This window comes from Tachypleus tridentatus, chromosome 3 (assembly GCF_004210375.1).
Source record: "Tachypleus tridentatus isolate NWPU-2018 chromosome 3, ASM421037v1, whole genome shotgun sequence".
In the NCBI taxonomy this organism is placed as follows: domain Eukaryota; kingdom Metazoa; phylum Arthropoda; class Merostomata; order Xiphosura; family Limulidae; genus Tachypleus; species Tachypleus tridentatus.
In genome coordinates, this window is record NC_134827.1 from 89,732,299 (window position 1) to 89,759,221 (window position 26,923).

General features: G+C 34.1%; 1 protein-coding gene across 14 annotated transcripts in view; it reads right to left on the reverse strand.

Annotated features, from left to right (window-relative positions):
- egg (SET domain bifurcated histone lysine methyltransferase eggless) overlaps window positions 1–26,923 on the reverse strand; it is a 196,199-nt gene that overhangs the window by 70,098 nt on the left and 99,178 nt on the right. For all 14 annotated transcript variants that reach the window (XM_076495536.1, XM_076495545.1, XM_076495537.1 and 11 more), the window contains 3 exons: window positions 15,681–15,801; window positions 8,165–8,291; window positions 3,573–3,758 (listed from right to left, as the gene is read on the reverse strand). In XM_076495536.1, coding sequence (XP_076351651.1) covers window positions 3,573–3,758; window positions 8,165–8,291; window positions 15,681–15,801 — 434 coding nt within the window. The remainder of the gene's footprint in view (window positions 1–3,572; window positions 3,759–8,164; window positions 8,292–15,680; window positions 15,802–26,923) is intronic.

Sequence of the window (26,923 nt, forward strand, 5' to 3'; positions counted from 1 at the left end):
TTTCAACCCTGCAGATGTTTCAACAGAGACTTTAGAAAATGTATACCTTCAAGCACTTGCTTTTACCATAAAATATATAAACTGCAGGCTTAGATATTTGACCCTGTAGAAACAATTATTTGAGACCCAGTTTTGTTTTGTCTTTTTGCATGGCTCAACATATAAAGTTTTATCAAGAAAAAATAAGTTGAACATAACAAAAACATACACAAATCAGAATTCTAAAAACCACTTAAAGATGACCAAATATACACACACAAAATGTTTTCACAAAATACTAGAAAAAGAATAAACATTCTTCATATATATATATATATATATATATATTATTGATAGTATGCTCAGTTTTTACAAAACATTCATTTAAATTTAATTTTCAGAAGAAAATCAACTCCCAATTACTGTCATATAATGGGCATTGAGCAAGTATTCAGATAAAAACTAATCTGGGGTTATAACTACAGGAATTCCTGTATGTTTGATAGTAGAATTCATGATGTTGTAAAATCATTTTCTTATTGGACAGATTCTTTCAAATGATTTGGGAGAAAATAGTTGAAAAACATTCTACGTAAATATAACATTTTATTTCTTCTGTAACATTTCTACCAGATGCCTTCACTTTTACACTGCTGTAACTTGTACTTCTAAGTTCACAAGTGACATCCAAATAAAAATACCTTGCTAATACAAAATTAGATGGTAATTAATTGAGACTGGTCTAAATTTATCAGAAAACTTAAATACTTCATTGAAATAAACAGACAGGTACTCTAGTGACTGAAAACAGCAGACTCAGTGCTTCACTGCCAGATTAGCTTAATAACAGATTTCTTGATGACGAGAACATCACTCAAAATAAAAATGTATCTCAGAATGGCTGGTTTGGGTATTGACACTTTTATTGATAAGAAGAAAATAATGTTTCGACCTTCCTAGGTCATCTTTAGGTTAAGAAAGAGTTTAAATGAGACAGTTGACGGACACGTCTTAGGACCACGAATATAAACAGGTACAGGATTGTAGGGAACATTGCAGGTGGATGTTAGGTTATTAATTAGTATAAGTATAAAGGTGTTTCTTTATATTGGTTTAGTTTTGGTTTTAGTTGTTGTATAAGTCAGGCTTCTTTGATTTGGCATTTGTTTATATTTGTTTCCCTACTTAGTATCTGGGTGTTTTCTATGGTTATGTTGTGTTTATTTGATTTGCAGTGTTCAAAAACATATGAAGGTGTTTTTCTGTGTTATATAAATCTAGTTGAAGTCCATACTATGTAAAAACTACACTGATAAACACAACACCAACATAATTTATAAAGTATTATGTAACAACTGCTATGACTTCTATATTGGAGAAACAAGCAGACAAATGGAAACAAGAGAGAGAGATTCTCTATTAAAAAAATTCTCTTCTGGAGTTAGTCAATTAGCTATTCACCAATTTGCTTCCAAATAAAATTTCTGTGGATGGCCTTTGGCTTAAATCATCTTTCCTTCTATAAATCAGTAAACCACAACACTTTTTCAGTACAACATATGGTATTTTCCACTAGTAACCTAACATGGAACTCTGTAGTTCCTTGCAATGGGAATTGTTCAGCTATGTTAAATTATGGTGGTATGGTCTTAATTCAGTCTCAAGATGAAATAATTATTAATTGCCAAATGGTATATCCCAAGGGATTGGTGGTTAAAAATATCTCATGGATATGAAAAATTAAATTTCATAAAAGACATATCTGTAAAGATTTTAACCAGGCTGTGATAAAAAGATTTATATCAAGGTGACTTAATATGGCTGAACAATTCCCATTGCAAGGAACTACAAGGTTCAAAAGGTAGGTTGTTGGTGGAAAATATACAATTACTACCCTTCCTGTTTCTACTGAAAGCTAAGTCTCATGTATTGTAAATTCCTTGCAGTACATCAGGATTTCCTGGTCATAGACTCTGAAGCTTTTAGAAGCTAGCCTAACCTCACTGCATGAAGCTGATTCCACATATACATTTTTTCTCCATGTGTGGTGTAGCAAAGCTCCCTACAACAAGGTTAACTTCAAACTTCCCTTTTGCTAAAACTTCATCCCCCTCTTTTATTCTTATCAGTTCCTCGTTTTTCTACATTTCTGAAGGCAATTTCCTATGAATAATGAATTGGGTTGAACAATTGTAACTTTAGAGTTTAAGTCATTTAACACAATGCAAGATTTTCCCCATCAATAAACTCATGGGCATTTATATGCAAAAATGGCTCGTTTGGGTTGAGAAAATATTTTACATAGAAGAGCAAACAACGATGACCAAAGAAGGTCAAAACGTTGTTCGCTCTTTTATGTAAAATATTTTCTCAACCCAAACGAGCCGTTTTTGCATATATATTTCTCAACAAGTGGGTTTCTCAACAAACTCATGGCCAGTTTTCCTCAAATAATGATCTTGAAAATTAAATCAAGGCACAAGAAGTTCAGTAAAAGGTTAAAATTAAAAATAAACTAGTATTTAAAATGAACAATAAAAATTTCATTTGGTTAACAGAAAAATCGAGTTAGGTGTAAATTTTGCATTAACACCACTAATTCTACCCATTAAAAAAAACTGTAGTAAGAAGTACTGAATCTAACATCGAATAAATTACAGATGGTAAAATTAAAATTAACTAAGATTATTAGATACAGATACTGGGACGTAATGTCAAAACAACATATTAAAATTAATAACATTTGATGAAACAAGAACAAATTGTTTTAAATTCTTGGAAAAATAATGATATTGTTACTACGTAAGGTGTATAGTGACATTGAATAGCACAATTACATTTCTAATGTATAGCAGTTACCAGAGAATGCTTCATATGCTTCTCTTACAAGACTCAGTAACAAAATTTCATATTTGGCACACAAAAAAACATGTTCATCAAAACACAACTTTTTCACCTTAACAACAGAAGAAATTATTGTGATTCCTTCACATTTTGTCCACTTGCTTTTGTATTGTATCTGAAATTCACAAGTTTTTACATATAATGTATCTGGCATAACACTTCATCTCACATGTTATAAAATACATTGTTCAATAATTTTCATATTTGAAGTACTAAGAATAAATGTATCATTACAAATTCTGCTGAACTTGTTGAGAAAATTAAAAACATTAAATGTGATCCTTCTTTGTTTATCAAATTTATAATGGAAGATGCTATCAATTGTATTCACAGCAGGTTAGTTCAAGCTTTCATTTCTCCAACTGTAATTGTTGATGATATTAATTTGGAATGTATGTGTTGAATATTCTTTCTCCATTTCTTCCAACCTTAATATGAATAGTTTTTAATGCAATACTTCTTTAAAGTCTGACCACTTGATAAAATTTATGTATGAAAAAAGTTGATACTTCGAAATGTATTGAGCTTATATGTGATGTGCACTTTAACACACTCGCAGCAGGCTCATCAAAGACATGCTTGATTTAAGTATGCAACAGATGTCAACAGACAATGACTGAAACTCACAAACACACATTATTTACCTTCAACAATTAGAATACAACACATTAAAAAAACAGATACAACACCTGACAAGTTTGTACTTGGATGCTTTTGAGTTGTGGATTTCCGAGCAACATTCCTATGAAAAACATTTCCATTTATTAAACCAGTGGTATGTTTTCTGGCGACCTGTGATTGGAATTTCTCTTCTTCCTCTTTAGAAATTTTAGTAGATAGCTCCTGTACTACCACTGACTGAGTGTTAGGAAGTGCTAGAGTAAAAAAAAACCAGTGTAAATAAGCTTACAGAATTTCTTACATTTTTTGGCTCATTTTAATATTTCCTCTAATTATTACAAATATCTCAATTCCATTTTAATTTTAGAATACAATGGATAACTTGGGTTAATATGCATTTATTATAACAAAGGAAAAATCCAGAATCCACAAGTTTTATTTAAAAACACTATTTTAATTCAATTTAGCTCAAAAATCAATACTACCTTCAAAGCATTTGTAAAATTTTTAATACATGCAACAAAATACCATTTTCATCACAACATACCACAACACGTAACAGAAGTTTATTAGCATTTTGTATGAACTTCTGTAGGGTAAATAATTTTTTGTCTTGGGATTCATACAAATAACACCAACTTGATATCACCTTTATTTTCAATTATTTTGTGAAGACAATGATTATTGGTTGATAAGTCCTAGAAAACACCTCGGAAAAACACAAAAACTTACAATTTTATTCATTAACATCCTCAATAATTATTAATAAAAACAAATAAAAATCAGTAGACAGAAGGTTAAAAGTTCTTGCTTTCCTGTCATTTCACTATACATTTTAACCCATATCCACAGAATTTTAAGGAATGTCTGCAATTCTCTCTGACATTGCTATTGGATATATTTACAACTAATATTTTGTTTGATTTAGTCTCAGACCTACACAATGCACTACTGCCTGGACCCTTCCCATCCCAAATATCAAAACACAATTTTGAGCATTATGAGCCTTAATTAGACTTGCCACTTAGACATAAATGGGCTAACCAATAGAAAGAGAGTATTATATATGCTACATATCTCAAGTGATTGTCCATTATGTTTTAGTGTTCAAAGTCAAAATTTTAGAAGAGCTTATTTGTTTAGACAGCACATTGTGTGAAGTAGTAACAGAAATTTTTAATGTTCATATAAATTAATTAAAGCTGTCATAAATTATAATTATAATACTTTTTAGATATTCTATTCCAGCACCCAATATATGTTTGAATTATGAAATTCTGATCTGAAAGTTTTATGAAAGCATTTTCAACAGCTGACACTGTGACAAAACAGGTTTACTAACCTATACCCCCAAGTACAAAATAAAGAATTTTTCCAAGAAATGCACTTGTCATTGCATTTGCTGATTTGTATTAAAATTTTTACTGAACTATTATTTTATGAATTCATGTCAATAAGTTTGATATCAAACTGTAAAATATAATTCAAACTATAATATTATATACGAGTTAATTTCTTAATTCAAAAATAAATATTAAAAGAACACACCTGAATTTTAAGCAAGTCACATGGTATTTCAAATCCAGCAGTTTAAAATTAGATGTTTGTGATGTCAAAATACTGAGTCTATATTTTTGTACAAATTAGGAGCTCAAATTACTAATATTGACAAGCTAAAATATAAAATAAAAACCTCATATTTTATTTTACTTTGCTGAAATGTGGCTTACATTCTGAATCAAACACAGTGGCCTTGTTATATCTTTCCATTTTTGAAAAACTATCCCTTATATACACGTTATGATGTGAATAACCAATCATCAGCCTAGAATGTATTCCTCATGGTTTTCTCAGCCACTTTAATTTCTGAAAAGGCTACCACATTCTTTTGATCTAAGTTTCCAAAAAGGTAGGCTGTGTTTTTAGTGTGCCAAATGTGTTTTTAAACCTAAATACACCTTAGTTACTAAGTTGGTTATTCAACTATATATACATAAAACCTAAAAAAAAAAATTGTTTGATAATTTCCATGTGCAACATTTTGAAAGGCAATCAAATTCAAAGGTTGTAATAAGAAAAATTAATTGTTTACATTATTATTTTATTTACTGTTCTACATTTTACAAAATATTAGTTCCATTAACTTTTTTTAAATAGTAATAATCTATATACATATTTAAATGTACAATAATTGAAATGTGACTATAGTATAAAATACTAATCCACTACAATACAGCCTAGACACGGTCACTTTGTAAATACTAAAGGTCAGTTTTATATTACTGGATATGAAGTGCACCTTGTCAATGCAAATTACGTAACATTAGCTGGCACAACTTGAAGATCAATATAATAAAATAATAATTGTATACATGTAATTTTATAAGAGTTAAGCTACTAAAACATTTGCATTTTCCTATTATAATATGTAGTCATTCTAGCATGAAAAAAAATATCAATTTATATTTATTTTATTTTTTTTTTCCCCCCTTTATGATGATCATGAGGTCAGTCGATTGGCAGACCCCACATATATAGGGTATAGAAAACAACATGAAACAAAATCTTTCTAAAAATAAACATTTGAAATGTATTTAGGAGGTTTTATAGATTACGTAAATTATGAGATTTTTGGAACAGGTAATTGTTGTTTTTTTTTAATCATAACAAGACATCCTTTGCACACAGACTAGTATGAAAACTATTTTCACAAATAAATCTTTAGTAAAAATATTTCATTAAAAAATCTAAATATTTGTGCACAAAAAACTTCAATCTTTACTAAAAAGTCTACCACATTTTGTGGAGATACGCATGCTGTATCAAAAATTATAGTACAAATACTTAACATGTGCAAATGTGTTGATAAACTTGGGTATATTATATTGAGCTTGTGAAAGGATTAACAAGACAAATATTTAACACCCGATTTGTTTTTTTACAAAAAGTCTGCACAATTTTTTAAAAAATACAATTAGCACAGGGTAATAGTATTTAACAGTTCCAAGACTGGTCTGCACGAATAGGTTAAGCAAATTCTTCTGAAAATCATTAACCTAAAATGACAGCCATCATCAGTTTATGCTGTTATCTACAACATTCCAGCTGTTTATGGGTTAAAAAAGTGTGGAATCACTCCCTAAAGTGCATGTTTACTATGAGAGGTTTGTTAACCCTTTGGCTACTACCTCTTTATATCTCTAAATATGTAACATAATTCTCGTCACATTTTGTCCAAAAATAAAATGAGTAGATGAAATTGTTTCGAACCTGGAAGGAACTTTCCAAAGGAAGAAATTTCAGAAAAACTAAATACTTAATTGTTTCTTTTTCTGATAAAAATTTGTTATTTATTGTGGTTATTTACACTCAAGCTCTGAATAGTTAAAGTGCAAGAAGGTTTTCATATTAAGTCTAAAAATACTTGTTTGTATTTTCCAGTGTTCAATTTTTATTTGCACAGTCCCTAGAATCTGTTAAATGAATATCAAGTTTTCTCATGATAAATGTTTAAATATTTTATTTTATTAAATTACCAGATGGAGTTATTATTAAACATACAATGCAATGAAATATTTAAAATTAAGAAATGGAAATATGTACATAATTTTAACTAATTTTATTACAATATCTTATTATGGTTATGTTTATAATGTCAGGTAATGTTTTCTTTTCCACTTATTCTTCATGTCAACACATTAAAGTGTACCCTCAGAGCATATTACCTAGCCAAGATAGGGCCACTTTGTAATTACTAAAGGTCAGTTTTGTATTATTGGATATGCTAACACTCCCATTGCAAATTAACCTGTAGAACCAGGGAGAAATGTATGTTCTATTTAAAAACTAGTACACATTTCAGATATGCATTTTAAAATACAAAAGTAACAAACAAATACAATTTAACCATATCTACTCAATGTGTAACTTTGGAAGAAACAACAATTAGTGATAGTGAGGGCAAATAAAATAATGCTTTAACTGTTTAAGTAACAAGTACTGTGCACCAGTTTAATATAACCATTGGGAGAATGCAATTTCAATTGATCTCTTTCTACTGGTTATAGACACATGTCAAAAACTTATATGTTATTGTAAATCTCAAGTCTAAGTATGGCTGGCAAGGCTACTGTAAGGAGATAGAAATATTTTCTTCTCATGCTCTCTAAATTGAACTGTAGGAATTTGAAACTTGAATGGGCAAATAGTTCTGTACACATTTTTGTAGGTAGACACACTAAACATGCTATTATTCAAGTAAAAGAGACAAATTTAAAATTAGTGAATGCTCATGCATATAATATAATATAAAATTTATATTAAATTATAACACACATGATAATGCTTATTTCAATAAAATGTATTGATAGTAATATGTTTTTATAAAATTTTGAACGTAACTCAGTAAAACCTTCTGACAAGTACAGAAAGGGGTTTAAAGAGTATGAATTAATCAAAGGATCAATGAAATAGGGTTAATGTGTAAATTCTAAACTATTGTTAAAATTTATACTAATTGGAAAAATTAAGTGGTAAACAGTTTCATACATTCCTTTGCATTTTTAGCATTTAACATCTAATAGTTGCATCCATTTTTTTTATGTTGTCAATGATGTTTAAGCTACCAATTAACTTTAAATTTGAAATGGAGTCTACTTACCAGCAGGTCGGGTAATTGGTTCATCTAAACCTCGAGTGTATTCAACATAGGGATGCTTTTTTCTATTTAGTGGCATCAGTGCATGTCGTCTACTCTTCCCTGATAGCCTGTTAGCTTCAGCATTAGCCTAAATGCAAAAAAAAACAAAAAAAAAAACCTTTGGTACACCAATAATAGAACTGTGCATAAACACACTATTTTTATATAACACTGAATTAAAACAAGTAAAGCATATCATTTCCAGATTTTATTAGACACATAATCTGATGCAGGTAAATAAAATGCAAGACATTATTCAGATCTATATCAACACAAAAAAACTAAATGACTGTTTCCATTACTGAATGATACTTCCTATGCACAACTGAAGAAAAACTATATTTTAATAATTCCTATATTAATTTAACATACAGATTACTACATATGTCCAGCTCAGTCCTCCCACAGTTATGGAGTTAAATGTACCAACTTTGGAATGTGGACTTCACATGGTTAGGGAAAGAAAGTCCTTAAGTGCGATATATCACTCCAAACATGGACATTTAGACATCATTAGGGGAAGGGGCAAAGAGATTGTCTTCAGGATCACTAAACTTGAAATTGCCATTGAAATTTTGTTCCTAACCAGTCTGCATCTGATACTGGTATTCTTGACATGTTGAAAATAATTAATCCTTTTGCAACAGGCCACGGGTCAAAAGCCATGTTGTCTCATTTGTTAAACTTGCATTGAAACTATTGCATTTTATTAAACTATTTTATAAATTTGTGTCAATAAGTTTGGAATCAAATTGTAGATTATATTTCAAACTTTAATATTATATACGAGTTAATTTCTTAACTTAAAAGTAAATATTAAAATAATACACTTAAAATTTTAATGAGTCATGTGGTATGTTGAATGCAAAACTGTTTAAAATTAGATGTTTGTGATGTCAAAATAGTAAGTATATATTTTCGAACAAATTAGGAGCTCAAATTTCTAATAATGATGAGCTAGAATATAAAGTAAGAACCTCGTATCTTTTTATTTTGCTGAGATGTGGCTTATGTACTGAATCAACCACAGTGGACATGCTTAATATGAAAAGAAATATGACTGTTTCTTTTCATATTTGGAAACAGTCCCTTATATACAATTACTTTAACATATGACATGAATAATCAATCATCAGCTTAGAATGTACCCCTACTAGTTTTATCAGCCATTATAATCTGAAAAAAACTACCATGTTCTTCTGACCTAAGATTTTAAGAAGGTTAAGTTGTGTCTTTAGTCTGTTCAAAGTTTCATATTTTTTATAATCTAAGCATACCTTAGTTACTACTAAGCTCAATAAATTATACTGGAATTCTTTGGTATTAGTATAGTTATTTATGATTTTTTGGTTAATCAACTATATGTTTAAAACCTAAAAAGATTTTGTTTGATATCTTCCATGAGTGAAATTTTTAAAGGCTTAGCAACTCATGTCCAGTAGCAACAGAGTAGAAAAGTCATAACAAAGAGAGATAATTGTTTGCTTTACTTTTTGATTTATTGTTCTGTATTTTAATAAAAACAGTTTAATAATTTATTTTTAAATAGTAATAATAATAATATATATATATAAATAATGTATAATAATTAAAATATGGCTATATTACAAAATATTAGTCCAGTGTAATGTTAACTACACATAACTGGAAGGATAATATAATAAAAATAATAAAAAATATACAGAATTATGAGACTTAAGCTATCTAGACTAAACATTTTTATTTTTGTGTCATATGTAGCAATTTTGGTACACAAAAAGCATAATTTATAGTTTTCTTTCTTTTTTATGATGATTACAAGGCTGGTCGAGTGATATACCCCACATAGTTAGGGTATAGAAAATAATAAAATATAAAGTCTTACTGAAAACAAACATTTGAAACACATTTAGAAGGTTTAGAGATTGTGCAAATAATATTCAAGATTTTCAGGATGAAAAAAAGTTTTTTAATCAAAGTGAAATCACTTCTTGCTCAGACTAGTAATCAAGCACACTATACATACATGTGTGAATATAGATATATATATATTTTCACAAACAAATCTTTAGTAAAAGTATTTTATTAAAAAGATGATTTTTTGGACACAAAATAGTTGTAATTCTTACTGACAGTCCGTCACATTTCGTAGAGATACACACGCTATACCAAACATTATAGTGCAAATATTTGATGTGCAAATGTGTAGACAAACTTGTGTATACCAAGCCTGTCAAAAAACGGTTAAGAATTCACAAAAACAAAATAGAAAAAAGTCCAATAATCAGAATACCTCATCCTTTTGTATTGTACCTATGGATAAAAAGAATGAATAGTTCAAAATGGATGGTCTAAGCCATTTTGCCCAAATACAGCTATTTCATCTTGTATAAATAAATTTTCCATCCAAAATGATCATTAACATTACCTAGTGCTACAGATATAAAACTAAGTAAATGGAATTTTAATTTACAAAATAATTCAGTCAAACATATATGCTTGTATATCACCAGGCTTATGATGAACTGTAATCTGTTGATACAAGCTACCAATCATATAAAAATTTCAGGGCCAGTAGGTATCTAATGAGTTGGAAGGAAAGCAAGTGGTAATGCTTTTGTAAATTTTAATAATTTAATAGAAAGTTGGAGTTTTATACAGATTTAATGCAACCAGGATCCCACCAGCTCTATACTATTATTTATGGAATACATAAATGCAAAACTCCTAACATTAGATTTTGAAAACCAGTAATCCCTGGTAGGGTGAGAAAAAATGAAAATGGTGTAACTACTAATTATATTTTATTTAATACTTACTAACTACAGTGTACCACTCTCTAAGAGTCCTGTAATTAGCACTCCTGGCTTTCTTTAAGAAGTCATCAGTTCTTGGGAAAAACAATTTTTGTGCCATATTTATTCTCATCAGAATGAATTTCAAAGTGATTAGTGTTTAGTAATTTTGAGAGGTTTTTTAAAGTTATTTTCACCTCTGTGAACAATGTAGAAATCACAAACACAAACTGTACATCTTCCATAGTTTACACCCTTTGAGGTACTATAAACTTTTTGTTTTAATCCTCATGCCTAAACTTCTGCTCCTTATAAACTTATTTTTTCCTTTGCTGCAGCCATTGAGGACAATGTTTTTCCACCATTTTCCTCTGCAAAAATAATCAGTAATGCCTAAAGGCTTACTGCTTATATGTTTTTCTTAATAAACTATTTCAAGTGTTTGTAAGATTCAGATGCAAAACTGAGAGAAGTGAATTTCTGGAAAATTATTAGTAGAAAAAGAGATTGGTGAAAAAATTCAAGAATTTCAAATAAAAAAAATTGTAAATATATAAAAAAACGTACAATTACACCTAAATCATAAGAGTTACCAGTTCTGTAAGTGTGTGGAAAAAAACAACAACCAAAAATAAAAGGAAATTTGGATGTGACCAATGTATTAGAGTGGCCAGGGCTTTCCAGACCATAACTGGTGGGCTAACTCCAATCCAAAACAAGGTAGTGCTAGGAACAGATAGATCAGAAAACATTAAGAGGAACTTACCTCAGCCCCAGGAATCAGATGGGAAAGGACTTCCATTACAAATTCCCAGGTCGTCATATGTATGCATGTGCACTACCCAACCAACTAGTACCAGGGTGACACAGTAGGAAGGTAGAATGCAATGCAAAGGATCATCTCCAGTTCAAAACCATGCAGCATTGGGAATACATCACCTAGTCTGCAGTAAAGAGGGTCCCAGCCAAACTACGTGTGAGGAGTTAAGGTAGCTGGTCTAGCTCCATCCAACACCAGTGCACCCAGGTAGCAGCATGAGATAGATATTCATTCCATCAAAAACCAATCAGAATTCAAAATTGTACATCAGATCCATGGCACAAGAAAAGTACACATCATCTACACTCACAGAACACAACCTTCTTACTCTTAACCAAATAGGATTGAGCTAGGAGTTGTTACATGGTAAGAACTCTCATACTGCACTAGAAAATTGGAAGATAATGCACTGGAGAGTTTGGAGGAACACAACATTGGAGAAAGTGCAATTGGCCTTACAGGCCACACAGTGCAAGTTCAGGTGGCTGGTTCAGCTTCCATTGCAAAACCTAATAACTTGGGCACCAATATCTAGGAGGAGGTAGGATTTGTGTTCCCCATCCAAAAAATGTATCTAGAGAAATATCCTGCAACAAAGTGGGATCCTGTATGAAGCACAGAGTCACTGTAAGGGAAGTAAAGAAGTGAACACTTAACCGCTCAAATTCTTAATGACGAGAAATCTACTTGAAGTATTACCCAGGGACTCAGCACTTGAAATAAAAACTCAACATATTAAGAAACCAAATAAAGAAAGCCACAAAACTATGCTCACCCAATAAAATTAATAATGAAATCAACAAAACAAAAACAACACTTTATCAACATCAACAAATTTCCTCCAAAAACTGGAAAAAAAAAATTATACACATACACCTAGACCAACAAACAACAATAAATCCCAAGATACAACAAACTGCAAAACCTTACACTGCTGCATACCATATGTTCCCAATATCAGCGAAAAAATAACAAAAATGTGGAAGAAACTTATAACAAAACACAACATGCCAGTAAACACCATATTTATTCAAAAACCAGGTACAAAACTAAAATCCATACTATGTAAAAACTACACTGACAAACACAACACCAACATAATTTAGCAGAAACAAGCAGAAAAATGGAAACTAGATTCAAAGAACACAAAAAAAACACCTTCAAACATTTTTCAACACTGCAAGTCAAATAAACACAACATAACCATAGAAAACACCCAGATACTAAGTAGGGAAACAAATATAAACAACTGCAAATTCAAAGAAGCCCTACTTCAACAACAACTAAAACCAAAAATAAATCAATATAAAGGAACACCTTTATACCTACACTAATTAATAATCTAACATCAAACTGCAACACCCCCAACAATCCGTGCATTAAAACATACCAGTCAATGGTCAGTTGCATTCTCTTTGTTAACCTGAAGATAACTTAAGACATTTGAAATGTTGTTTTCTACTTTACTTTAATAAAAGTTTTAATACCCATACCAGCCATTCTGAGGCACCTTTTAACTACTCAAAGTTCAGGTGAAGTGTGTAGTATGGAAATGAGCAGCAACATGTGTCCAGAGAAAAGAGACAACCAAATGTAAATAATGTCATACAAAAATGTGATGTGATACACCTGATAACCCAGAAGATGACATAAGGGAGCAGCCAGGGATAAGGCAAGACAACAAATGCAGCAGGAAGAATAAAAATGATGGGAAACTTAATACAAGGACAAACAAGCAAACTAAACAAGTTGGTGAATCAACTAGTAAAGGTCACAGTAAAGTTTATGGGTGGAAGAAGAATTCCAATGGGGGAAGGGTAAGAAAATGTGGGAGCTGTATATTGGCAGACAAATAGTTGACACAAATAGCTAAGTGAAATATGAAATGGTAAAAAATTGAAGAACTTAATATCAACAGCATAATATGCTGCTGTTTCTTAAAAACTGGCAAAAAAAATGGTAGACAACAAGAGTTAAGAACAGTCATAGGTGCATAGGAGAGTTTGGATCACACGAGAAGGAACCAGATAAAAGTCACATGAAAAGTGAGTGCAGATAAGACATGATAAAACATCAATAAATTATATCAGTGGATGAGGACCCTGGATAGAAGACTTGATGAAAGAGATGGCTGAAGCAGTGGAAGAACAGAAAACAAAAGCTGTGCAGAACATAACAGAGTAACAAAAAGAACTCACTATAGAGACATGGATGGCAGACAAAAGGATATGGAAGGAAAAAACATGGAGATAAATAGGCATATCTGTAATTATCAGTAAAATTCAGAATGAAGACAGTCAACACCAGAACCAGCAGATGGGGGAATTGAAGGTCAGAAAACAAGGAATATGGTCTTGATGAAGGTTGCAAACTTCACTTATAGCAGGACATTTCACTGGCAGTAAAACCATCAAAAGACCTAGAAGCCACTTTATGGGGAGAACTGTGATGAGAAAAGTTAACCATTTAACAAAAAGGATGAAAGCATCTAAAAAATGACAAGACATCAAGCAAATGTGCAATGAGTTGATTCCCCCAGAGGATATTCATTTTTTGTAAGCAAATGGAAACAAGAATGAGAGGTAGAGAGAACCTGGAAAAAGTACATTACATTTCAGTGCTCAGTCCAGCCCCATGTCTGAATTAAAGATTTGGAGACGTGAAGATCCTGAAAATATGCAGTTTCCAGACCACAACTAGGTTATGAACTAAACTTCATGGACTCTAAAATTCTGATAGTTATAGCAAAATAACAAACAGACAATAGGTATTGAAAAATTATGTCAAGCAGTGGTTGGTGAAAAATGTTAGAACATTCACAGACATAGCCCATGACTGCACAGAAAAGAAAGAAGGTGGTGGAAAGTTATTTCACACATCATCATACACACCAGGAGTGATACTTCTAGCCCTGTTACAAGAGCCATACAAGACTACATGATAAAATACAATTTTCTGTAATAGAAGGCCAAACTATTTCACTGAAATACCAGGAGCCCAATTCCAGAGATGATAGTTGTACAGTGACAAGTGTTACAAAACTAGTGGCAGTTGCAATGCTATTTTGTTTGTGTTTTGTTTTTGAATTTTGCACAAAGCTACACAAGGGCTATTTGTACTAGTCATCCCTAATTTAGCAGTATAAAACTAGAGGGAAGATAGCTAGTCAGCATCACCTACCACCAAACTCTTAGGCTACTCTTTTACCAACAAATAGTGGGATTGACCATCACATCATAATGCCCTCATAAAGGGTGGTTGGTGTGACAGGGATTCAAACCTATGGCCCTCAGATTACAAGTTGAGCACTTTAACCACCTGACCATGCCAGGCCTCACACTATTTTGAAAAATAAAATAAATTTGAGTGGATAAAACAAATACAATTTATCATAGAATGATGCAGATAATAAAAACACTTATTTGATGAACAACTCAGGCAAAAAAACACGAGTGCAGATAGGAGCAAAATGCAAAGGGTGAGCAAATGCATGTGCATTCAGAAAGCAATAGTTGTTGAGAAAAGCTTGAGTGGATAAAACAAATACAATTTACAATTTATCAGAGAATGATGTAGAAAATAAAAACAACAGTTATCTGATGAACAACTCAGGCAAAAAAGATACAAGTGTAGACAGGAGCAAAATGCTAAGGGTGAGCAAATGCATGTGCATTCACAAAGCAATAGTTGTTGAGAAAAGCTATTAACTAAGAAGTAGTCAGTTATCATATCAGAAAATACTATACTTAAAAGTTTACCATACCAGAAGTTATTTATTACAAACACTATTGTACAATGGCATGTGTCACGAATGTATAATCTTAACATACTCTATACTAGCATTTGTAGAAAAAAAACAACAAAAAACCAATCATTTTCCTACCAATTCATTGTACAAGGGAGCCAATCTTGTTGAACCACGATAAATCCACTCTGTCCTTTTATCAGCTTCAAAAAACATTTTTACCAAACTGGCATCAACTTCCATTACACGGGCTATCCACCTGTAAAATGCAGATTAGCATACTAGATCTAAGGTAGTTTTTACCAATAATATACTTCCACTAAACTTCCATACTTTTGAAAACATTCAAAAAATCATCTTTTGTAGCATGTAAAAGAAACAAAAGCTAATGATTACACATTTTTAAAATATTTTTACTTAAAGTAGAATAATATCAATATACATTTTAAAAATGATAACAGTGTCCAGTATCTTATGATGAGAATTCCCTTTATTTATATGACAAAAATAAACAAAACTAACTTGGAAACAAACACAAAACATATTAACATGCTATTAACTATTTGTACAACAGGGTGACACCTTTATTACAGTTTCAATCAATTGATTGATTGATTGATTGATTTAGTGTTTTATGGCACAAAGCAGTGAGGCTATCTTCGCCAAACGGTAAAAATGTAAAAATAAAGTAAATGTAGTAAAAGACATAAATGGAAATGAAGATAAAACAAAAAGTATAAAACCAATGTTGACACCTAGTCTACAATGTTAAGAGAGAAAGCGGAGTATAAGAAGTTATAAAGTATTTACTCTAGCAAAAAGGTAATGATCATAACCCGCCATGCCTGGAAGACTAACAGGTAAGTTCAAGAACCACCGTCAGTCACCTGAAGTTGGTCTTTCCAGTCCTGGTTCCGAGTTATGTGTCATAGCAGCCAGTATCAAAATGTAAAAGAATAGAAGTTTTAAAAGACACATAGCAAAATCGCAATTATGAGTAGCCAAATGTCCAGTAAAAAGATAAAAGTCAAGTAAATGGAGTAAAATTTGTAAAAGTAAATGAAGGTAAAAACAAAACAGCAATTAAAACAGAAAATGGCGCAAAAACCAATGTTGACATCCAGTCAACAAAGTTGTAAAGGACTACCTGTAGCAGAATGGTAATGATCATAAACTGCCAGGAAGACTAACAGGTAAGTACAAGAACCACCGTCAGTCACCTGAAGTTGGTCTTTCCAGTCCTGGTTCTGTGTTATGAGTCAATATGGCCAGTACTAAAAGGTATAGTAGTAAAAGTGTGAAATGATATGCAGCAAAAGTATAATAACAACTCGCCAGGACGACTAATGAGTAGTTCAAACGGATAGTTCAAACAGTAGAGTTAGTCACCTGAAGTTGGCCTTTCCAGTCCTGGTGTCGAGTTATTTAATGTTCTGGCCATTGTCCAATGTCAAATTGAATGAGAGAGATTAAAACTGTAAAAAAGGAACCACAATTGAAAAGGTGTAATGAATAAATATGCAACACTTAAATGAGATTAAAAAGATTAATGGCCATTAAAAAATTAAAAACGTTATCAAGGTGGACAGAGTCACCATTACCAATAACACTGTCCAATTTCACAGATTGACCCTGGGAAAAAATATGTTTAAAATATTGCCGTCGTTGAGAATTGTAATGATGGCAAGAAAGTAAAACGTGACTGATAGTGATTTGAGTGTTACACAAACTACACAATGGTGCATCAGTTCCAGATAAAAGAAAATGATGAGTTAAAAAACTGTGACCAATGAGTAGCCTAGTGAGAACAACTTCCTCCTTCCGAACTTTACAAAAGCTAGATGGCCAAAGTCCAATATAGGGTTTGATTTGAAAAAGTTTGTTGTAGCGTTGCTCACTCCAAGTGGACTGCCAGCTGGCACGGAGCCGAGTCTTGAAGACAAGACCATAGTCCATGTACGAAATAGGCATAGGAGTGATGGTGCTGAAGCAGACATATTTAGCTGCCATGTCTGCAACTTCGTTCCCGCGAATACCAACATGGCCTAGTATCCAGAAAAACTGGACTGAAGTAGCTGCTAATGAGAAATGGGCCAGTCGGTTTTAAATATCAGCGAGAATCGTATGTGAGCCAACATGTAGCAATTCCAAGACAAGTATATAACTAAGCTAATAAGTATACAAGAGCTGTTAAAAAAATACGCGGACTGACATCATAAAACAAAATGTACTTTATTTAGAAGTTACAGGTCTGGGACCCCTTCAAAGTACTCTCCTCCCCAACGCACACACTTATCCCAACGGTGTTTCCACTTGTTGAAACAGTCCTGGTACGCTTCTTTCGTAATGTCCTCCAGCTCCTTCGTCGCATTTACCTTAATCTCGGGAATCGTATCAAATCTTCTTCCTTTCAAGGGTCTTTTAAGTTTTGGGAACAAGAAAAAATCGCAAGGAGCAAGGTCAGGTGAGTAGGGGGGGTGGGGAAGAACAGTGATCGAGTGTTTGGCCAAAAACTCATGAGTTCTGAGGCACAAATTTCGCAGGAACGAGGTGCATCTTCAATTTTTCGGTCAAAATCTCGTAACAAGATCCAATTGATATCCCACACTCTTCAGCAAGCTCCCTGACAGTCAGACGTCGATTTGCCCGCACCAGGGTGTTGATTTGGTCGGCGTGTGGGTCGCCAGTTGGCGATGGAAGGACGTCCAGGACACTCCTCATCTTCAATGGACTGTCGACTATCCTTAAAACGTTCATGCCACTTGAAACATGCCGTACGATTCATAGCAACATCACCGTAAGCCGTGTTAAGCATAGCAAAAGTTTCAGTCCCAGATTTTCCAAGTTTAACACAAAATTTCACAGCAAGTCGTTACTCCTTCAGGCCATGCATTCTGAAATTCGCCAAATGATAAAATCGCACTTCACTTAAAACCGCATAGCTAATACACAAATGAAGATATCTGCAATCGGGAAATGGCGTCGTAATCAGCTGATCTCTGCAAACCTAGCGACACCAAGCAGATTCCCCTGGAACCAACTGGAGCCGCGCAATTCAAACAGTTCGCGTTTTTTTTTTATCAGACCTCGTAAATAGTGCAGTTGGAGTACTGCTCAGCTACAATATGATCCAGGGCAAGAGATATGGCATACAGTTCAACAGTGAACACAGAAGCTGTAGAGGGGATTCTGCGTGCAACTACTGAACCACAGCAAACCATAGCAGAGCCCACTGAATTACCTGATTTGGAACCATCTGTATAAATGGGAACTGAATGATTCTTTGAAAGATATTCATTGAATAAAAGACGGTACTTCCAATCTGGAGTATCTGCCTCTTTTAGGTGACTTAAAGAAAAGTCACATTTGGAGGCTGTAATAATCCACGGTGGGATGGGCCGACCTGTGGAATCTGCAATGTTATCCAAGGACAGACCCAATTCATCCAATTGCGCCTGGATGCGAAGGCCAAACAGAGCAATGACAGATCGTCTGTTCTGAGAAAGTACTGCCCACCGAGGAAGGAAAACACATTCCCAGGTGGGATGTTTTGGGTAAGGAACGAAGTTTCGAAGTATATTGTAAAGATAGTTGCAAACGGCGAAGGTGTAGAGAAGGTTCATGAGATTCAATGTATATGCTTTGAACTGGAGAGGTACGGAAAGCCCCAGTGCAGAGTCAAACTCCTTGGTGATGAATGGGGTCAAGCATCTTTAAGGCCGAGGGTCTGGCAGAGCCATAGACCATTGATCCATAGTCGAGTTTCAATCTAATAAGAGCACGATATACCTTTAACATTGAACAGCGATCTGCTCCCCAACTGGTAGAAGAGAGGACACGGAGGACGTTCAGTGCTCTTGTGCATTTGACCCAAAGCTGCTTTAAGTGTGGTATACAGGTCAGTTTATGATCAAAGATAAGCCCCAAGAACTTTGTCTCCGGAACTACTGGCAGCAAAACTTCACCAATATGAAGTACAGGATCAGGGTGAAAACCCCGTCGACGGCAAAAGTGCATGCATATGGTTTTAGAGAGAGAGAAATTAAAGCCGTTCGCCAGAGTCCACTTCCGACACTATTGAGGGCAGTTTGTAGTTGCCGCTCAATATATCTCATGTTTGACGACTGACATGAGATGTGAAAGTCGTCGACATACAGCCCATTCGCAACAGTGAGAGGGAGTTGTTCAGTGATGGCATTTATCTTTATACTGAAAAGTGTGACACTCAATACACAGCCTTGAGGGACTCCAAGTTCCTGTACAAAAGAACGGGAAAGTGTCGAACCCACAAGAACTTGGAATCTCCTGTCCATTAAAATTTTTTTATTAAAGATGGGTAGATGGCCACGTAAACCATATGTATGGAGGTCTTGCAAAACGCCATACCTCCATGTTGTGTCGTAAGCCTTCTCAATGTCAAAGAATATTGATACAAGATGTTGGCAGTTGAGAAAGGCTTCTCTGATAGATGTTTCAAGACGAATTAGGTGGTCTGTGGTGGTGTGCTGTCGACGGAACCCACACTGGGTGGGCAAAAGGAGGTTGTTTGATTCAAGGAACCAAACAAGACGAGCATTAACCATCCTTTCTAAGGTCTTACAGAGACAGCTCGTCAAAGCAATTAGACGGTAGTTTGAAGGAATCTTGGGATCTTTCCCTGGCTTAGAGAAAGGTAAAATAATAGCCTGGTGCCAGGCATCAGGAAAAACATTCTCCTGCCAGATCCGGTTGAAGACAATCAGAAGGACATCAAGAGAAGCAGGAGATAGATGGTGCAGCATGTCATAATGTACATCATCATGTCCAACAGACGTACTGGCAGACCGATGAAGGGCCATTTTCAGTTCCACCAGGGTAAAGGGACAATTATAGTCAAAGAAACAGTCAGTTCGAAAGGAAAGAGGTGATTGCTCTGCCTGAGTCTTGATGGCCAGGAAGGTAGAGGAACAAGCAGAAGTGCTAGATACCCGGCAAAAGCTTTCACCTAGAGTGTCAGCGATGCTCCGGACATCAGTCACCTCCTGACCATCAGAGAGTAAGATCGAGAGGGAAACAGAATTGTAGTGCCCATTAACCTTTCGAATCCTGTCCCATATGATCTTGGAACTAGTGGTAGAAGATATGCTAGTTGTGAACTTAATCCAAGATTCCTTCTGGCTTTGACGTCTTACCCACCCAGCATGTGCACGGGCCCGTTGGAAATTGGAAAGCAACATGGTTTGAAAGTGTGGGATATCTACGAAAAGTATCCCAGGCCCGTTTTTGAGCCTTCCGTGCTAAGTGGCAAGCAGGATTCCACCACAGACGAGGATATCGTGGAAAACGTGTTGAGGTTTTAGGAATACACTGAGCAGCTGCTTGTATAATACAGTCAATTACCGCTGCTACACAGTTGTCAATAGATGGCTGATTTACGATGGCAGGATCAAGTTCTGCGAGAGCAGTGAAAGTGGACCAGTCTGCCTGATCCAGCTTCCACCGGGGCACGCGGGTAGGGTGGCATCGACCACGGCCAGTCTCTCTCAAATGGATCGGAAAATGATCACTGCCGAGTGGATTACTGTCAACCCTCCATGAAAAAATGGGAGAATAATGAAGGGGAGCAAACCGAGAGATCAATAGCGGTAAAGGACTGACTAGGTGCATGAAAGTAAGTGGAAAAACCAGTATTGAAAAGAGAAAGATTGTGATCAGAGAGCATCCGCTCTACAGATCGGCCCCTCCCATCAATAATAGGACTTCCCCAGAGGAAATGATGTCCATTAAAATCCCCTAGGATTAGAAATGGAGATGGCAACTGTTCAACGAGAGCATCAAGATCTGATTGATCGTATGTCTCTCCAGGGGACAGGTACAGAGAACAAACAGTGATGGTATGACCCAAGGAAACACGGATGGCTACGGCCTCCAAGGGTGTGTTGAGTGACAAAGACAGGGTGGGCACATGCTGATCAACCAACAGTGCCACCCCTCCATGTACTCGACCATCACACAACCTGTCATTTCTGTACAGAGAAAAGTGCCGAATGGAGACTGTATCAGCAGATTTAAGAAATGTTTCTTGTAAAGAAAGACAAACAGGATGGTAAACCTCAACAGTTCCATTGTATCAAGGTGGCCATTTTTAAGAATGGGTAGGTGAAGTGGCTGGGGAACCCTTCGGTTTACGACCACGTCTTTTTTCTTTACTGTCTTTAGTTGGAGGAGGTCTATCAACCTCCATGGATCCTGCTCTGGGTTGGGTGGGCAGGGTTTTGTTATTGGAAGGGTTATCCAGTGACTGAGGATGCGAACGAATAATTGTTTTGTCTCTTGTGGTGGGAGAAAAAGATGTATCAGAAGAAATGCCTGTATTTGAAACTGAAGGACATGGATCTTGAGGTTTGTTGGAAGGTATGGGAGGAACAGAGATGGGTGTGGAAGTCGATTCATCAACCTTTTTAACCACGGAGGTCAAAAGGCTTTTCATTTGTTCTGAAAACAATTCTCTTGGAGGCACAGAGAGATCTGTCTGCACTCCCACTGTAGTTGTGGAATGAAGTGCAGCAGCATATGTCCGAGATGGAGTGGTGGATAGCAATTTCCAAGCCTCAGGATAATTAATGTTATGTATCATTTTCAAATGCTGCACCTCTTTTTTCTTCCAACCATTTTGGGCAAGAATGAAAGTAAGAGGGGTGAGAACCATTGCAGTTGATGCAATGTGGGTTCATGTCACAGTCATAAGCATTGTGGTCCTTGCCTCCACAACAAGCACATATCAGGGAACCACGACAAGATGTCTTTGAGTGGCCGAATCTCTGACATTGGAAACATTGAAGAGGGTTTGGAAAGTATGGCCGAACTCTGCAAATGAGATAACCTGCCTTGATGGTGGCAGGTGCACGTGGTGAAGTAAATGTTAAAACGAGGGTATTTGTTTGCAGTGTAACTCCATCTTTGCGAGTGGAGATGCGCCTCACTGCAGAAACTCCTTGAGTGGAGAGACCAGCGAGAATCTCTTACTCGGAAACGTTCTTCAAATCCCTTTCAACAATAACTCCTCGTGAAGAATGTAAAGTAGCATGAGGTGTAACTTCAATAGGTATATCCCCAATTGCCTTGAATTCAAGAGGAGTTCACTGTGTTGGGATGTGGATGTTTCAACCAATATGTCACCAGATCAAAGCTTCTTTACTGACTTTGGAGAGCCAGCAAGTCCCTCTAGTCCCTTTTGAATAAAAAAAAGGGGACATTTGCCCTAAAGGTTTTTCTGAAAGAGAATGTAATATAAAGAAATGGGGTACAGGTGTTACAGATGTTGAAGATTGCTGCTCAGTCTTCAAGACGTGGTCATTTACCTATTGACTGTTTTTTCACTATTTTATTTAAATTTTTTGTTAGAGGATCCATAGGAAGAAATATTAAATTTCAATACCCACTGACCCCACCCACCAAGGAGCCCTACAAGGGGACGCGCACTACAAAGTCATGCAAGGACAATGCAGCAACGCCAGGGTTTCGTGAGCACTATACCCAAACACCAGCATCAGGTACAATGTCCACAACACCCGTTTAGAACTTCCAACACTGGTACTTGGTTGACTCTAACCCAAGTGGACCAGCCGACTGACCCAAGGGGGGCCACCCAAAGGCCGCCTGTCTACAGGAATTCGAGGCCAAAGTGGTGCATTAGGGGTGGACCCCTCAACCACCAGGATCCTCTCCTCTCCTTCACGGGTCGCCACGCACGGCAAAAACGTGGGTGGATGTTTAGATCTCGGATGTTTAGAAGTTAACCAGACAGAACAGAACCTTCCCTGGGAGGTCCCCTCACCACATACAGGAATCCACACCGAGGGTTTTCAATCAAAACATAATCCTCAGTACATGTCAATAAACTAGACACAAACATTATTTTGTAATTAAAATTTTTATATTATGCAAGTTTTAATTTTAAAAGGAAATATTAAAAAAAAACTTTACTTCTCTGTACCATATGGCACATCAGATTCCTGAGTTCTCTCTTGTTATACATATCTTCCCCCTGACATGACTTTCACAAACCAAACACACTACTTATTTTTAATTACAAGCATAATCCTTAAATTCCAACCTCCTATGTTTTTCATGTGCCAAGATATGAAACATTTGTCAAACTCTTCAGAAAAGCCATTATAATTTCTTATCTCACTTTTTAAGTCCCTCTAAAGACTAGTGTGTATGGTTATGGGCAATTGAAAGAGCATTTGTTTCTCTATAGAAATCTTGGAAAGCACTATTTCAACTCTCTACATAAAGTGTTACTTTATATAAGTTCTTTTACTGCAATAATCATATTGGTTAGTCTAAACAAATTTTTGTTGATATTTTGCATGACAATGACAATTTTATGCTTAGCTAAAACTAGTTGGTGATCTTGTTCCCATACACTTTAAAAATCTAGCTTCCACAAGAATTTTATATACTTTATAGCTCAACTAACCTTTGTGGTTATAGCACAGCAAACAAATATGTGGCAGGACTTCAGTAAGCATGTATTTTCTAAAGTATTTGCTTGAAATTTGAAAATATAAATGAGTTTAAAACATTAATGATTCTTTTTTAACCCCATAACAGTGATGTACTTCAGAATGAAGCACATTAAATAACCCTCATTAAATTTTATTCCAATAATAAAATGAGTGGTTGAAATTAACATCCATAAAAGTATGTAGTTTGAGAAAAATGTTTAAATTTAATTTTTTATTCCAGTACTTTTAAATTTGTTATATAATATAGTTATTTGCACTGAGACTCTGAAAATTTCACATACAATGCAATTTTCATCTTGAATATAAAAATACCATTTATTATCTTACAAGTTTTCACATTTCACTTGCATAATCTGAAGAACCTTCTAAATGGATATCAAGATTTTAAGATAAATGTTTATATTTTATTTTCAAATTTCTCTAACATATCACTAGCTGTAACCATCACTGTGACTAAAAGAAAATGCTTAAATTTGTTGAATAATCTTGAAATATCATCATTAGGTAATACACAAACATCTTTACTCTTTCTCTTATAGTTTATTATTAATATTTTATTTTCCTATTATTCACTTGATTATTTATCAATACCTGCAGGGAGAGTACAATATGAGTGGCAGAGATACCTTAGCTTTCAACAAAATATCTTTATACACACACTTGGTAACGCAAGCCTTGCAGAGTCACAGAAAGCTTTATTTTATAAAAATTAAACCTTTCAAACATGAATTTTAAAACAAATAATTCATAATTAATCAAAATATAAAAGGAAAACCTAAATATAATTTCAATATCTCTGTAATATACTATGATAAGAAACAACTGAAATGCTATTGTGAACTAAGCAGCCAACAACAGTACAAGTAGTTACTACTACCTAAAGATGACGACTACACCTCAATTTCAAAATAACACTTACTAGATTACAGTGTCAACCGTCTCTTTCAAACAACTATAAACACATACATGTTGAAATTACATGCAACTTCTAAAGTTCAACATTAACTACAGAAGGTGGGCATTGCACCTGTCAAAGGTTGACAAAATTTATTTCTTGTTATAACTGTGCATTAAGTAATATTTCTTTTATAATAAAAGCAAAATACTAAGATAATATAAGACTTTGAACTATAATATACTTAATAATAATACTGTCCTAAAAACACTGAGTGTAAAATGGTTTAATGAAATTTTGAGTGTAACTTTGCAACATGCTCAGAAAAAGAGTTTAGAGAGGGCATTATTGTTAAAGGGGTAAGCATGCATTCAATTTTTGACAAGGCTAAAATTAAGTGTCTGTTATAAGACCAATCCAACAACCACAATGAAAAAACTTCAGCAAAACATCTGGGTTATTTTGCCTTTTTTCCCCCTATTTTCTACTGGGTACATATACTTACATTTTAAATATAATTTCTATAATTTCACATAGTAACATGTACATATTTCACAACATTGCTTTTTAAATAAATGAACCGGTTTATAAAGTTCAGTAAAATAAATTCAGTTAATTTACTTAAAGCAGCAGTATCTTTATGTAGTTGCACCCCCCATAACTCACCACTGTTTTATTCACGAGCCCCTCTTTCATACTCAATTTTCACAAACAATATTAACAGCAAATACAGTAGTTTGTCTCTCTGTAATACTTTTTTTTATATAAATTATTAGCAGATGAGTTTGAAATGTTAAAAATGTAGTTAAAAGAAGAAAAAAATATTAACATCTCGGAACCAATCCCTTGCTCTCCAGCACAAAGTTCCTCAAATCATGGAGTCACTGAAGAAACAAACTTATTTCTTTTCTTTTAAATCAACTAAGAGCAGTACTTTGTCTTCATACACAAGCTGATGTCACAAAAATTAGAAGAATTCTTCACAGCCTTCTATAACAAGATGGAATACTTCTTTTTTTGACATGCAGTTAAAATGTACAAGGATTTTCTAAACCAAATAATTGCTCTAGCAAACCATCACTTACCAAATCTATGAGCTATTCAGAAACTGACATTCAAAGATGGTGTTAGCAGCAAATGGAATTTAGCCATAATTTTGCAACTTAGACCTTAAAATAAAATGAAAATTGCTATGGTAAAGTGTTCATATGTTCAAATAGTCTAGCATTGGTTTCCATTTCACTACTGGGAACTTATCAAAAAGTTAATTTTCTGAGCTTCCTCTCTGTAATTGTAGTTTTCTTATGAATACATTCACTTTGACATTCTCGGCTAGAATATTTAGTTGAGAACATTATGTTGAACTATTATAGTGTCAATACTTAATGTGTATATTAATTTGTGTATATTATACTGAGCTTGTTGCCACAGTTAACTTGAACACTAGTACAGTAGATAAATTATAGTAGTAGTTATAAAAGTCAAAACAAAGTTTTGTAAACTAAGAACTGTATCACCCAACCACCCACCCATATTTAATTTAATTTTGTTTGGGCTTGTGTTCTTCATTTAAGTGGCACTTGTCATATGTTTCGATTTACTGTTTTTAATGGATTCCTTTCTGATTTTGTTTTGCTTGACTGTTTAAGTATTAATTTTCTATATGTGCATATATACACATTACTAAGGCAAAAACTAATTTTAATATCCTTTAACCATTTTTGTTTGAGACAAACTAGAAAGTCAGATACATTTGCCATAGCCAGCTGTCATCCCATCTCTTTCACAAATAGTAATAGTTCTCTCTAAAGTTTTCTTTAACATCATTTATAACCAGTAACAACAAGCTTGTAATAAAGCAAATGACACATAATGTCAGGATGTTCTCAATATAAAGCATAGTTATTGTAATTACACAATGAAAGTTGCTATTGTTGAGTTCAGTTTGAGCAACTAAGAAAGTTATTTCAAGG